The sequence below is a fragment of the Scardinius erythrophthalmus genome, assembly GCF_964197995.2.
Source record: "Scardinius erythrophthalmus genome assembly, chromosome: 8".
NCBI classification, from domain to species: Eukaryota; Metazoa; Chordata; class Actinopteri; order Cypriniformes; family Leuciscidae; genus Scardinius; species Scardinius erythrophthalmus.
Genome location: NC_138228.1, coordinates 43,819,457 through 43,833,805, shown reverse-complemented (window position 1 = coordinate 43,833,805; position 14,349 = coordinate 43,819,457). Strand labels below are relative to the sequence as shown.

The following is a 14,349-nucleotide window of genomic DNA, read 5'->3' as shown; positions in this document are numbered from 1 at the left end:
ACAGTGTATTACCAAGACTAAGGTGATTTAAGAGGACTGGATCTTAAACACAATACACAACTGCATAATCCAACATTATAAGGACGAGTGTGTTTAATGGTACATGCCCACACACAAACACAAACCTGACAACACGGTGTATTACCAAGACTAAGGTGATTTAAGAGTACCGGATCTCAAATACAATACACAAAACAACTTGCAACATTACAGGGACAGAGGTGTTTTAGAAGTGCTTTAATTATGACTTCAATAATATCATCATAAACATTGAGTTTTTTCAGTTTTACCATGTAATACAATCATCACATACCATTTTAAGGGGAAAGTGACATCCACAAACTTAAAAACATGGTCAATAAAACTTGCACAACTGTGTGATCTTTCAGAAAGCATACAGTATCATTACTGTTTTGACATATTAAAATGACAAGCAGATGAACCATTCAAAACTTCGAAAAGATTGACAAAACAGCCCTCGGAAACAGGCACAATTTAAAGACGTCATTAAACAGGCTTTGAAATGTATAAAATGAACTCACTCAACATGCAATAAATGCTGCAACATGTAGAGAAACCGACTTACAAGGGACGGTTTACCTAAAGACAATTCTGTTATTTCCAGAAAATGTAAACAGAATTGTCAAGTTTCAAAGCAGAATTACAGAGATAACAGGAAAAGTATTCAACAAAGTTAGTTTGGGCTGTACATCAGCTCTAGAAGAGTATAGTGTCATTAGAATACAACTATCATTGTAAGTACAAAAGCTCTCATGTGTTTAGAGATTACTAAAGCATGTATTATTCTGTACAGAGAATGAGAGTGAGGCAGAAATTGAAAACCCACGGAAAGGATCCTCAGCGGTCTTACACTGCTGGCATTCAGTCAGTGTGGCCAGTTTTCCTTTGGTTATACACTCACCTAAAGGATTATTAGGAACACCTGTTCAATTTCTCATTAATGCAATTATCTAATCAACCAATCACATGGCAGCTGCTTCAATGCATTTAGGGGTGTGGTCCTGGTCAAGACAATCTCCTGAACTCCAAACTGAATGTCAGAATGGGAAAGAAAGGTGATTTAAGCAATTTTGAGCGTGGCATGGTTGTTGGTGCTAGACGGGCCGGTCTGAGTATTTCACAATCTGCTCAGTTACTGGGATTTTCACGCACAACCATTTCTAGGGTTTACAAAGAATGGTGTGAAAAGGGAAAAGCATCCAGTATGCGGCAGTCCCGTGGGCGAAAATGCCTTGTTGATGCTAGAGGTCAGAGGAGAATGGGCCGACTGATTCAAGCTGATAGAAGAGCAACTTTGACTGAAATAACCACTCGTTACAACCGAAGTATGCAGCAAAGCATTTGTGAAGCCAGAACACGCACAACCTTGAGGCGGATGGGCTACAACAGCAGAAGACCCCACCGGGTACCACTCATCTCCACTACAAATAGGAAAAAGAGGCTACAATTTGCACGAGCTCACCAAAATTGGACAGTTGAAGACTGGAAAAATGTTGCCTGGTCTGATGAGTCTCGATTTCTGTTCAGACATTCAGATGGTAGAGTCAGAATTTGGCGTAAACAGAATGAGAACATGGATCCATCATGCCTTGTTACCACTGTGCAGGCTGGTGGTGGTGGTGTAATGGTGTGGGTGGTGTTTTCTTGGCACACTTTAGGCCCCTTAGTGCCAACTGGGCATCGTTTAAATGCCACGGCCTACCTGAGCATTGTTTCTGACCATGTCCATCCCTTTATGACCACCATGTACCCATCCTCTGATGGCTACTTCCAGCAGGATAATGCACCATGTCACAAAGCTCGAATCATTTTAAATTGGTTTCTTGAACATGACAATGAGTTCACTGTACTAAAATGGCCCCCACAGTCACCAGATCTCAACCCAATAGAGCATCTTTGGGATGTGGTGGAACGGGAGCTTCGTGCCCTGGATGTGCATCCCACAAATCTCCATCAACTGCAAAATGCTATCCTATCAATATGGGCCAACATTTCTAAAGAATGCTTTCAGCACCTTGTTGAATCAATGCCACGTAGAATTAAGGCAGTTCTGAAGGCGAAAGGGGGTCAAACACAGTATTACTATGGTGTTCCTAATAATCCTTTAGGTGAGTGTATGTGCCTTAAAATGTTCAATTACAGTTGTAACTTCAGCATTTGACCAGCACACTTTTTGTCCTTTCCACAAGGTTTTCAATTCCTGCCTCATGTTCATTCTCTGTACAGAAGAATACATGCTTTAGTAAACTCTAACTATATGAGAGCTCATGTACTTACAATGGTAGTCATATTCAGATTTAAACCTCAGGTACCTTGAGGAACTTCAGTGGTTTCTCGATAGGCATCTTCTGAACACCTGTAGGAAATCAGTTATAGACAGATCAGAAACTCAGATGTAACTCAAACCTGCATCTAGAACTTAAAACTGGTTATACATCTGATCTCTAAAAATTACATTTCAAATGACATTCAAAACATTATTCTGGAGATGGAATGTTGTGTTAAACATCTCCTTTTCAAAGTTTTTGACCAACATGAACATGATAAACTTATTGGTTTGGTACTGATTCCATTCATTTTGTTCTAGAAAAATTGTTATTTATAATAATATCTGATTATTGATAACTGATTTTTACAATTAATGGCAAAAGGAATGTTTAGAAATGTAATTTGATATTATCTACTGGCACACTATAGTATGATATATATATACATACACTATGAACAATTCTAAACGCTTTTGTTTTTGCCCCCATTTTTCATGAGCTGAACTAAAAGTTCTAAGACTTTTTCTATGTACACAAAAGGCCTATTTCTCTCAAATATTGTTCACAAATCTGTCTAAATCTGTGTTAGTGAGCACTTCTCCTTTGCCGAGATAATCCATCCACCTCACAGGTGTGGCATATCAAGATACTGATTAGACAGCATGATGATTGCACAGGTGTGCCTTAGGCTGTCCACAATAAAAGGCCACTCTAAAATGTGCAGTTTTGTGTGGTCTCAGGGGGTCTGGAAACAAGTCATTATCTGGTGTGACCATCATTTGCCTCACGCAGTGCAACACATCTCCTTCGCATAGAGTTGATCAGGTTGTTGATTGTGGCCTGTGGAATGTTGGTCCACTCCTCTTCAATGGCTGTGTTGGATATTGGCAGGACCTGGAACACGCTGTCGTATACGCCGATTCAGAGCATCCCAAACATGCTCAATGGGTGACATGTCCGTTAGTATGCTGGCCCTGCAAGAACTGGGATGTTTTCAGCTTCCAGGAATTGTGTACAGATCTTTGCAGAATAGGGCCGTGCATTATCATGCTGCAACATGAGGTGATGGTTGTGGATGAATGGCACAACAATGGGCCTTAGGATCTCATCACGGTATCTCTGTGCATTCAAAGTGCCATCAATAAAATGCACCTGCGTTGGTTGTCTATAACATACGCCTGCACATACCATAACCCCACCATGGGCCACTCGATTCCCAACGTTGACATCAGCAAACCGCTCACCCACATGACGCCATACACGCTGTCTACCATCTGCCCTGTACAGTGAAAACCGGTATTCATCCGTGAAGAGAACACCTCTCCAAAGTGCCAGACGCCATCGAATGTGAGCATTTGCCCACGCAGGTCGTTTACAACGACCAACTGCAGGTCGAGACCCCGATGAGGACGATGAGCATGCAGATGAGCTTCCCTGAGACGGTTTTTGACAGTTTGTGCAGAAATTCTTTGGTTATGCAAACCGATTGTTGCAGCAGCTGTCCGGGTGGCTGGCCTCAACGGTGTTGGAGGTGAAGATGCTGGATATGGAAGTCCTGGGCTGGTGTGGTTACACACGGTCTGCGGTTGTGAGGCCGGTTGGATGTACTGCCAAATTCTCTGAAAAGCCTTTGGAGACGGCTATGGTAGAGAAATGAACATTCAATTCACGGGCAACAGCAGGTGGACATTCCTGCTGTCAGCATGCCAATTGCACGCTCCCTCAAAACTTGCAACATCTGTGGCATTGTGCTGTGTGATAAAACTGCACATTTTAGAGTGGCCTTTTATTGTGGACAGCCTAAGGCACACCTGTGCAATAATCATGCTGTCTAATCAGTATCTTGATATGCCACACCTGTGAGATGGATGGATTAACTCGGCAAAGGAGAAGTGCTCACTAACACAGATTTAGACAGATTTGTGAACAATATTTGAGAGAAACAGGCCTTTTGGGTACATAGAAAAAGTCTTAGAACTTAGATCTATAATTTTGTTCAGTGAATATAACTGGCTTAAAACCATTTTTCTTTGGTGAAAATACTAACGTAAAATTGCACTACAATATATATTGGTTTAAAATAATAATAAACATGTTCATAAACACAAACTTGTTATGCTGGGTACACACCAAAAGATAATCAGGCTGATTTTGGGCTGATTTCCCCCTTCTGAAAATCCTAGCTGTGTCCCGATTATCTTGATGGTTATAGATTATCTTATCAGATTTTCCCTTGGTGTGAGGTGTGTTTAGAGTGTCCGAACCTGATCGGAAGAACGTCAGAGCCGACCTGATCGCGAATCGCAAATATTCAACATGTGGAATATTTACGATCAGAAATCCTGAAATGTGGGGGGAAGCCCGAGGACAAACACGCGCATGCTCTGGAGATTATCACGTGAAAGGAAACCATATCCAATCAGAAAGCGAGATGAAGGAAGACGGAAGCATAAGAAACGCAGTCATGGCGCAGCACAAACTGAAATTGATGTGGACAGCAGAGATGGAGGATCAGCTTGTTGATTTGTGGCGCAAATGTTTACACAACGTGTTGTGTAAAACATTTCCAAACACTATCATCCCAATTGCTTCCTGCATATCGTCCGCCATGCTTATTCTGAGGTCTCTAGAGTGTTAACAGTCGAGACTCTGGTTGCATGGTCTTTAGGGTTGGGTATCTAGAACCGGTTCCAAAATGCCAAAAACCGGGGATTCGATAAGTCGCGCACACTTCGATTCCGCTTATCGATTCCTTACTTTGGTGATGCTCACATGCGCGAGGTGAATGGCAGTGAGCATTTGTTTACAGTTGTATTGATCTGCCAGGACCTGCCTGCCGCACATGCGCTGTACGTTATATTTACGATGGCGGAGCGCAGCAGACTTTCGAAAGTTTGGTTAAGCTTTTCAAAAAAAGATGAAAATACAGCGAATTGTATCACATGCAAGAAAGACAAACTAGAGCCGCATAATTCTGGATAAAATGAGAACCAGTTTTGTTTAAAATAGAGATCATGAATAAATACATCAGACAATTAATACGAGTCGAGTCTATAATTCCTTAAAGTGTTATATATATATATATATATATATATATATATATATATATATGTACAGTATATTGTAAATTAAGATGCATTGTCACAGTTTTACTGGTAATAGCCTAAATGTAACAAGAATAAAAGGTAGAAAAAAGTATTTGCTCTCTTTTTTCTCTCCAATAAATATTGGAATCGAAACCAAGAATCGTTAAGAACCGGATTCGATAAGCAGAATCGGAATCGTTAAAATTTAAACGATACCCAACCCTAACGGTCTTTTCACATCATGGCACACCACACACTATATGAGCAAAACGGTTAAATCTAGGATTTTTTGTCCTCATGTTTGTGGTCCATCACATTTTGAAAATCTTATAAGATGTAAAATCTTTTGGTGTGTACCCATCATTAGTTGACACATACCAACATTACTGGAGACGCCTGCAGCTCCAGCAGGAACATCACCTTCAGAACCGCTTTCATCAGGATCACTGGCATCAGAGTCCGTCATACTGATCTCATCTTAAAGAAAAAGAGACATTTAAAACAAGAACATCTTCAGTTTAACCTGTATTGAGAAGTCATTTATGAAACATGACAAATGGCACCGTTTAATAATAATAATCATATTAATAACAACTATAATACTTCACTAAGATCACTATTATTAGAATTATCGCCTAGACAGTGATATACTAATACTGTCAATGAAAAATTAATATTTTATAATGAGTATATTATTTTACAATAAGAGGTTATAATACTTTCTTAATTTCTTCACTTAAGCTGTTATACTGGCAGAAACCTGCAGTTTAAGTGAAAACAGGTTTATAAACGCATCTTATTGAAAAATTGTATTACTACAAAAAATGTGGATATAATGCGAATGTGAAAATAGAGAGTAACTGGTGCTGGTTGCGTTCCCAAATGCATGTTAAACTTATGGCACATGCAGAGATGGAGTTCACTGCATTCATTCCCTGTGAAACGAGGCATGGAAAAAGCCAGATCATGAGCTGATCGAGCGAGCAAAGTGTGCTCTTCAGTTTGAAACACGCAGCACAACAGACTACAGACTTACTTTCTTATCGTCTTTTGCGATTTGATAAGGGCATTGAGCCATATTGTGCTTTTGATTTTAGTATGTTTGAGAGATGCTTTACCAAAGCAATTGCGCAAAACACAAAGACAATTTATGTTATTATGAGGCGTAAAAATATTTTCGGTTCTTTTGGTTCAAACTGTGGAGGGACAGATTAGACTGTGGTCGGTCACTAGAGTAAAGGTAATTAATGGTAACACTATGAATTTTACTCCTCCCAAAAATGCCAAATAATAAACAGGTGACAGCGTATTTTAGGCTATGTGACACGTTATAGTGAGATATGACAGCGCTTCTGCAACACGCATCACTGCAGATGAGTAGCTGAGGATCTCTTCAGCATGCTGATGCACAAAATACAAACTAAAAATAAATTAAAGTAAGTCGCAGATGCTCAACACACAGTCATCTTCATTAAAAGTAGTGAGAATAAATGATTTTACCAGTGCTGATGCTACTCTCTCTCCTATTGATCTTAAAATTAGCTGATGATACAAAAAATGCTGCTCATAGCGGTAGCTTTCGATGACGTGAACACCGTTAAATCTGATATAGCGCGGGAATTGAAGATCGGATTTATGTCCGTTTTGTGAAGACACATTTATGTGGCCAAGTGTAAATGGAATTGTTTTGACAATGAAATGACCAGGTGTAAAACAGCCCCAAAGATGATGTGAAAAAGTTCTTACTAGACTAGCATTTCCTAAAATGATGCAATGCTCTTTTTATTACCATCTCAACACAGTCTTGATCCTCCAATGATGATTGTTCCTTCTCAGGGCTCACCTGAAAGCAAGGCAAAGAAAGAAAAAATAAACATCTATTAGAGACAAAGGATTCAGAGATTCTCCAAATGAAGCAGCACAGATACTTGACTCCATTAACACTGACTGATCACTGTCATAAAACATAAAATTAAAACATTACATTATCAATGATATACTTGAGCAAAAGAAGGCTGATGACACCAAACTAATTCAGGTATGATGGGACATTTCAAACCACTCAGTATTAATACTGATCAAATTAATGAGATGAATAGTGACTTAAGATTTAAAACACTGTGACATAAGTTGTAATCAAGTATAAAGTTAAAACCCTATAAATATATGGTCATAACCAATCAGGGATGCATGAAAATAAATGCTCATTGATGTTATCGTTGTCAATCCGATAAGAAAATTAGGCCGCTATATTAACACTAATAAATAGTGGATTTCTTCCTTCAGCTTCAGATGTGCGCTGTTCACCGTGATGGTTTTGAAATGTTTGAATCACAAATCTGTGAAATCAGCGCATTGTTACAGGGAGAGTTCGCTTGTGGAATTGTAAGTTGTAATATTTTTTATTTTTGTTATATATCTGATTTATCTCATATAGGATGCATTTGGCTGAGTTAATGAGTGCTACAGTAAACACTTCACTGTAGGCCACACCGGTGGTCAGCAAAACATTAATTATGATTGGGACTGTCATATATACATAACACTATAATGAGCAAACTATTGCATTAAAAACGTCGTGAATTCTTTGGGTTTAGTTGCTGTGTTTCAGCGTGTTGTCCTGGGAGGAGCGCATCCACAACAGGAGTTTCACTATGTAATAGTTGATTACTATTAATAATAGCTCAAGTTAATCTGTGCATGATTTTGTGCAAGTATAAGTTGTAATATTGTGTTTATTTTGTATAAATATCTAATTTATCATATATAGGTTGTGTTCCGTTGAGCTAAAACCATCTAACAAAGCCTCAGGTTTAGGGGTGTTCCTTCAGCTCTTTAGGCCATTTCATTTTAAGTTTAATGTTGTCTAATAACATTTTAATTTCATTTGATTTATTATTATTATTATTATTATTAAGGCAATAGATGTTTTGGTAAAACTTCACAATACATATGTTATTGCATTAACTAACATGAACTAACAGAGAAAAACTTTTGTTAATGTGAGTTAATAAAATATGTGAGTTCATGTTAGTTCACAGTGCATTAAATTAACAGATACAACACTGGATCCTAAAATGTCTTGGAAAATGTTGAGATTAACGTTAAGTAAGATAAACATGAAGTAAATCATGTAGAAGTATTGTTCATTCATTGTTAGTTCATGTTAACTAATACTAACAAGATGAAACCTTTTTATAAAGTATTGCCATTTTTTTATAAAGAAAGTTGGAAATATGAATGTAAAATTTATTTTAGAAGCTAAGAAACCTTACACTGGTTCAAACTAGGCCACTACTGTATATGTTTGATTTATGTTGAAGTGTTTGGGACATTGGCTTTAAAGTCGGCATGAAATGGAAGTTGAGATTGTCATTTTTTCCTTGTTGTGATGTATATCCGAGTGAAACTGCTTCTGAAATTAGAAAAAAATGTAGGGCGGGGCTTGATTTCGTCCTTCGGGAATTGATTGGATCGTTGGAGGTTGGGCGTTGCAAACAAAATGGAGGCAGATTTGAATGCCAGTTTACATTCAGTTGTGGAGGATTTCTCTCCACCGGACTCCCCCACCGTTACCCTCACATGAAGGATTTTTTATTGAGGAGCCCAGCGACGAGAACAAGGACAAGCAGCTAAATTTTCAGGCAGGAATCAGACCATATTTATATGAGCCTCCCGCGAAACGAGACAAACACCGATAGCCGCACCCTCATGGGCTCTGGCCGCACCCTTTCGCCATGGCACATGACCAAAAGAGAAGAGAGGTCGTTTTCAAGGGGGGAGGGAAGGGTAATGTATTTGATTAAAGATTATAAGGGTACATGAATTTTGAAAAAATAATGAAGTGCACAGATAAATCATTTATAATAAACACTACAATATTACATATAAAAAGAAGATTTGTCAAATTTGATTTCATGCCGACTTTAAATGATGTGCGTTTCGTTTTTGTAATCAGGCTTTCAAAGTATATCAAATTTTGGATTTAGATTCATCGGCTAATATATCAGATATCGGCTTTCGAATATAAAGAATGATCAGTTATCGGCCCAAATGTTCATATCGCTGTATCCCTAATTTGATTTCCAAAAACAAAAAACAAAACAATACCTTCTGTACATCTCTGGCCTCTGACTGGGACGGGGACGGACTCTTCATTTCGAGAGTGGAGGGTTCAACCTCACTGAGAGTCTACAAAACATAACATTAGACATGAAACAGTGGTGTAAATGTGTGAACACTAGATCTCACAGATGTCTCTGCTTCGTTTGCTCGTTCTCTTCCAGCACAACTCTCACTTACCTTGTCTAGACCCACAGTCAGAGCAGCACAATCACTGCCTGATGACCACTGGCTCTTATGGCTCATCTGAAAATATGAAATTAAGCGTTACATACAGAAACACTTCACCTAAGAGTTTAAAAAAAGCATTATAAATGGAATATATAAAGGATAATGTACAGTCAGTCAGTAATTAATACAAAATAAACTGACAGGATAATAAGGGTCCTGATACACAGCTACCTATCAATAAATATTTGCACATGAAATACTGATTTGAGATAATATACAAGATTACAAAATAGTTAAAGTTTTCAAATCAATATTTAAATGCTACCACAAGGTAATGTTCACGGCTTTTATGCATCACATTACATGTGTTTTCATTACAGTGTGTCAGGTTGTGTGTAGCTTTACACCAGTTTTATGAGGACACCCTTTTATGAGGACATCATAAGAGCATGTTACTGATGTTTGACTTGACAGAAGAATCTCAGTGTGTTGTGTAAGTTTGACAGAATCCTGGTCTATGAGGACACAGTTTTATGAGGACATCATAAGAGCATGTTCCTGATGTTTGACTTTGACTGAGTGTGTTGTGTAAGTTTGACAGAATACTGGTCTATGAGGACACTAGATTTACTGGGACACTGGTAACTAGATACATTTGGACGGCACTGAGTTCAAGTGTGTGTATGTATGAGAGTGATACGAGACATTGCGCCTGTGCTAGATGTACAGTAAGTGATCGTGACTCACTTCTTACACACACAATCATAATTCAGTGACTGATAACTGTGGCAAATAATCTGTTTCTGAGGAAACAGAGTTATTACATTAACTTATTGGATACCTTTAGAGTTGCTGTATCTTGTTCAGGTTTCATCTGATTCTTCAGAGTTATCATCTGAAAAAAAAAGTAGTAAAAATATATAAAAAAGACAAATAAATAATAATTTTAGTATCACTTATTGAAAGCCAAACAGAGGTTGCTATTTTTTACCAACTTCTTCAATGATTATATTTAATCTGACAAGCACAAATAGTTTTCGCTATTGGTATTAGCCACAATGAGCTGTGAATTATGGGTTATCAGTATCGATCCTAATATTCCATATGTGTGTCCCGGTAAATCTAGTGTCCTCATAGACCAGGATTCTGTCAAACTTACACAACACACTGAGATTCTCCAGTCAAGTCAAACATCAGAACATTGCTCTTATGATGTCCTCATAAAACGGTGTCCTCATAAAACAGGTGTAAGACACACACACACTTGACACACTGTAATGAACATGCATGTAATGTGATGCATTAAAGTCATGAACATTAACTTGTAGGGCTGCACAATGTATTGCTTTATCATTCATACCCATCTGTGGTAGTGACATTGCAGTACAGGCCTCTGTGAAGTCAGGCTATGTAAAGACTCTGCCGTGTTATTTTACAGTTGATTACTCAAGTTCTGTACCTAAATGCTGTTAGACTTACCTGGAATATATGAGGCATTGTTTATTTCACATCTTTGTTCATTTTTTTTATCTCTGCTTGCAATTTATTATTTTCTATGCAGATGCAAACCCCTACAAAATCACACCTATCATTCTAGAATGATTAATTATTTCCAAATAGAGCTATTCAAGACATCTGGTGAAATTGCTTTTCATATTGAAAAACTTTTGTTAATGTGAGTTAATAAAATATGTGAGTTCATGTTCGTTCACAGTGCATTAAATTAACAGATACAACACTGGATCCTAAAATGTCTTGGAAAATGTTGAGATTAACGTTAAGATAAACGTTAAGTAAATCCTGTAGAAGTATTGTTCATTCATTGTTAGTACATGTTAACTAATACTAACAAGATGAAACCTTTTTGTAAAGTGTTGTCATTTTTTTATAAAGAAAGTTGGAAATATGAATGTAAAATTCATTTTAAAAGTTAAGGAATCTTACATTAGGCCACTGTACTATTATGTTTGATTTATGTTGAAGTGTTTGGGACATTGGCTTTAAATGATGTGCGTTTCGTTTTTGTAATCAGGCTTTCAAAGTATATCAAATTTTGGATTTAGATTCATCGGCTAATATATCAGATATCGGCTTTCGAATATAAAGAATGATCAGTTATCGGCCCAAATGTTCATATCGCTGTATCCCTAATTTAATTTCCAAAAAAACAATACCTTCTGTACATCTCTGGCTTCTGACTGGGACGGGGACGGACTCTTCATTTCGAGAGTGGAGGGTTCAACCTCACTGAGAGTCTACAAAACATAACATTAGACATGAAACAGTGGTGTAAATGTGTGAACACTAGATCTCACAGATGTCTCTGCTTCGTTTGCTCGTTCTCTTCCAGCACAACTCTCACTTACCTTGTCTAGACCCACAGTCAGAGCAGCACAATCACTGCCTGATGACCACTGGCTCTTATGGCTCATCTGAAAATATGAAATTAAGCGTTACATACAGAAACACTTCACCTAAGAGTTTAAAAAAAGCATTATAAATGGAATATATAAAGGATAATGTACAGTCAGTCAGTAATTAATACAAAATAAACTGACAGGATAATAAGGGTCCTGATACACAGCTACCTATCAATAAATATTTGCACATGAAATACTGATTTGAGATAATATACAAGATTACAAAGTTAAAGTTTTCAAATCAATATTTCAATATTTAAATGCTACCACAAGGTAATGTTCACGGCTTTTATGCATCACATTACATGTGTTTTCATTACAGTGTGTCAGGTTGTGTGTAGCTTTACACCAGTTTTATGAGGACACCCTTTTATGAGGACATCATAAGAGCATGTTACTGATGTTTGACTTGACAGAAGAATCTCAGTGTGTTGTGTAAGTTTGACAGAATCCTGGTCTATGAGGACACAGTTTTATGAGGACATCATAAGAGCATGTTCCTGATGTTTGACTTTGACTGAGTGTGTTGTGTAAGTTTGACAGAATACTGGTCTATGAGGACACTAGATTTACTGGGACACTGGTAACTAGATACATTTGGACGGCACTGAGTTCAAGTGTGTGTATGTATGAGAGTGATACGAGACATTGTGCCTGTGCTAGATGTACAGTAAGTGATCGTGACTCACTTCTTACACACACAATCATAATTCAGGGACTGATAACTGTGGCAAATAATCTGTTTCTGAGGAGCACTGGTCGCATGGCACTGCTTATGCATGGAAACCCTGAACTCACCTTTATAATGATTGCTGAATCTGCCCTGGAGCTCATCTGTGTCTGTAAACGGCATGTCCTCTTCCAGATCTTGATCTTCTCCTTCACTGACTCACTTCAGCCATCATCCCATGTGTCTGCGCGCATAGAAAAAGACTCTCACGACCATTGCATTTCATTTGACATATTATTCAAAAAGCTTGTTTTAAATAAATTGATCAATTATGGTAAACAGCATTCAAGTTATTTTAATACTTTATTATATGATATTTAAGGAATATGTTAATTGATAATAACTATTCATTCATAGATTTCATTCACAATTAATATTATAGGCAATAATAGTGACAGTATTAATAAGACTGAATCAAACAGAGTTCTAATAATATTCAGAGTAGCCTATATTTTATTATAGTCAGGAGTAATAAGAGCACATATTTGTGTCTTAATGTGTTTAAAGCAAGCATAACTGTAGTAATATTAACAGTAGCATATCAGGATACTGTACTGGGTGAAATAGCCTCCCCTTCACATACTGAAACGTTAGTCATGCCAACGCGTTATTATGATGGCTAGACTATTTTATGAGATCAGAAAAGGTAGCAGTTACAAATATAGTGCAATCGAAAACGAGTTTAAAATGACAAGCATCGCTGATTCCCTCATGTCAGTCTGTAAACAGAATCACTAACTTATAGGTCCGCTAGCACGGTTAGCATCACGCGCTAGCTGCTTTCTAACTGTAAAACGAGCAGCGAAGAGCATACAGAACATGCACAAACAAGCCAACCGGACCCACGTGCTATTAGAGAAGCAATTAAACAACATTATAACTTACCTTTTGGATAACAGTTGCCTTCATCAGGTCCACAGATGTCTTCTCAGGTGCAGAGTTTGTCCAGTCCAAACAGGAAATGACGTGACGACGAATGACTACACCTCTGATTACGTTGTACTTATCATAATATAAACGGGATTTTATTTATTTATTTATCATATATTTAATGCACAATTAATAAATTACAGGCAAAAATACTTAAATAATTAGTATTTTGCATTAGTTGCTACACATTTTAAAGCTGATTGAAGCTCCGCCCACTGGCGCCATCTTGTTTTCGCGATCTCCCGCCTACCGGTACCGATCTGACCAATCACTAAAGCTGATTGAAGCTCCGCCCATTGGCGCCATCTTGTTTTCGCGATTTCCCGCCTAGCGGTATCGATCTGACCAATCACAGGCCCCAAATAATACACTTGTGTGAAAGATGCAAATTTTTGATGACGCGGGTGTAATACCAGGACCTGGCTACAGGGGCGCACTCTCGAAATCAGGGATACACTGTGTATGGTAAAATTTCAGGGTTTTGTGGTATGTAAGGACATGGCGCCAAACTTTGAGAGGGAGCGTCTGGAACGTAGTAAATGACATCTACGCTGTCGGATTTATGAGGACATGGCCTCTGTCCTCATAAACCCAAATGTCCC

General features: G+C 38.0%; 1 protein-coding gene across 2 annotated transcripts; it reads right to left on the bottom strand.

Moving 5' to 3' along the window:
• Positions 1-228: 228 nt before the first annotated feature.
• Positions 229-13,801, bottom strand: LOC308695110 (uncharacterized protein). Of its 2 annotated transcripts, XM_081373083.1 has the most exons (10): positions 13,703-13,801; positions 12,886-13,001; positions 12,034-12,099; positions 11,842-11,922; positions 10,509-10,562; positions 9,677-9,742; positions 9,485-9,565; positions 7,164-7,217; positions 5,753-5,851; positions 229-2,377 (listed from the first exon to the last, which is right to left on the bottom strand). In XM_081373083.1, exons 2-9 carry the CDS (start codon positions 12,919-12,921, stop codon positions 5,837-5,839), a joined length of 453 nt encoding a protein of 150 aa, XP_081229209.1. In that variant the 5' UTR covers positions 12,922-13,001; positions 13,703-13,801; the 3' UTR covers positions 229-2,377; positions 5,753-5,836. The 2 variants fall into 2 exon arrangements, with proteins under 2 accessions (XP_081229209.1, XP_081229210.1); XM_081373084.1 differs by lacking the exon at positions 13,703-13,801 and having other exon boundaries at positions 1,749-2,377; positions 12,886-13,059.
• Positions 13,802-14,349: the final 548 nt, after the last annotated feature.

Bases quoted from the DNA above. Each gene is read 5' to 3' on its own strand.
- LOC308695110 (XM_081373083.1), bottom strand. From the start codon at position 12,921: ATGAGCTCCAGGGCAGATTCAGCAATCATTATAAAG. The intron at 9,743-10,508 runs GTATCCAATAAG...TCATATTTTCAG, and splicing joins AAGATACAGCAACTCTAAAG to ATGAGCCATAAGAGCCAGTG. The intron at 7,218-9,484 runs GTATTGTTTTGT...CCTTGCTTTCAG, and splicing joins AGGCCAGAGATGTACAGAAG to GTGAGCCCTGAGAAGGAACA.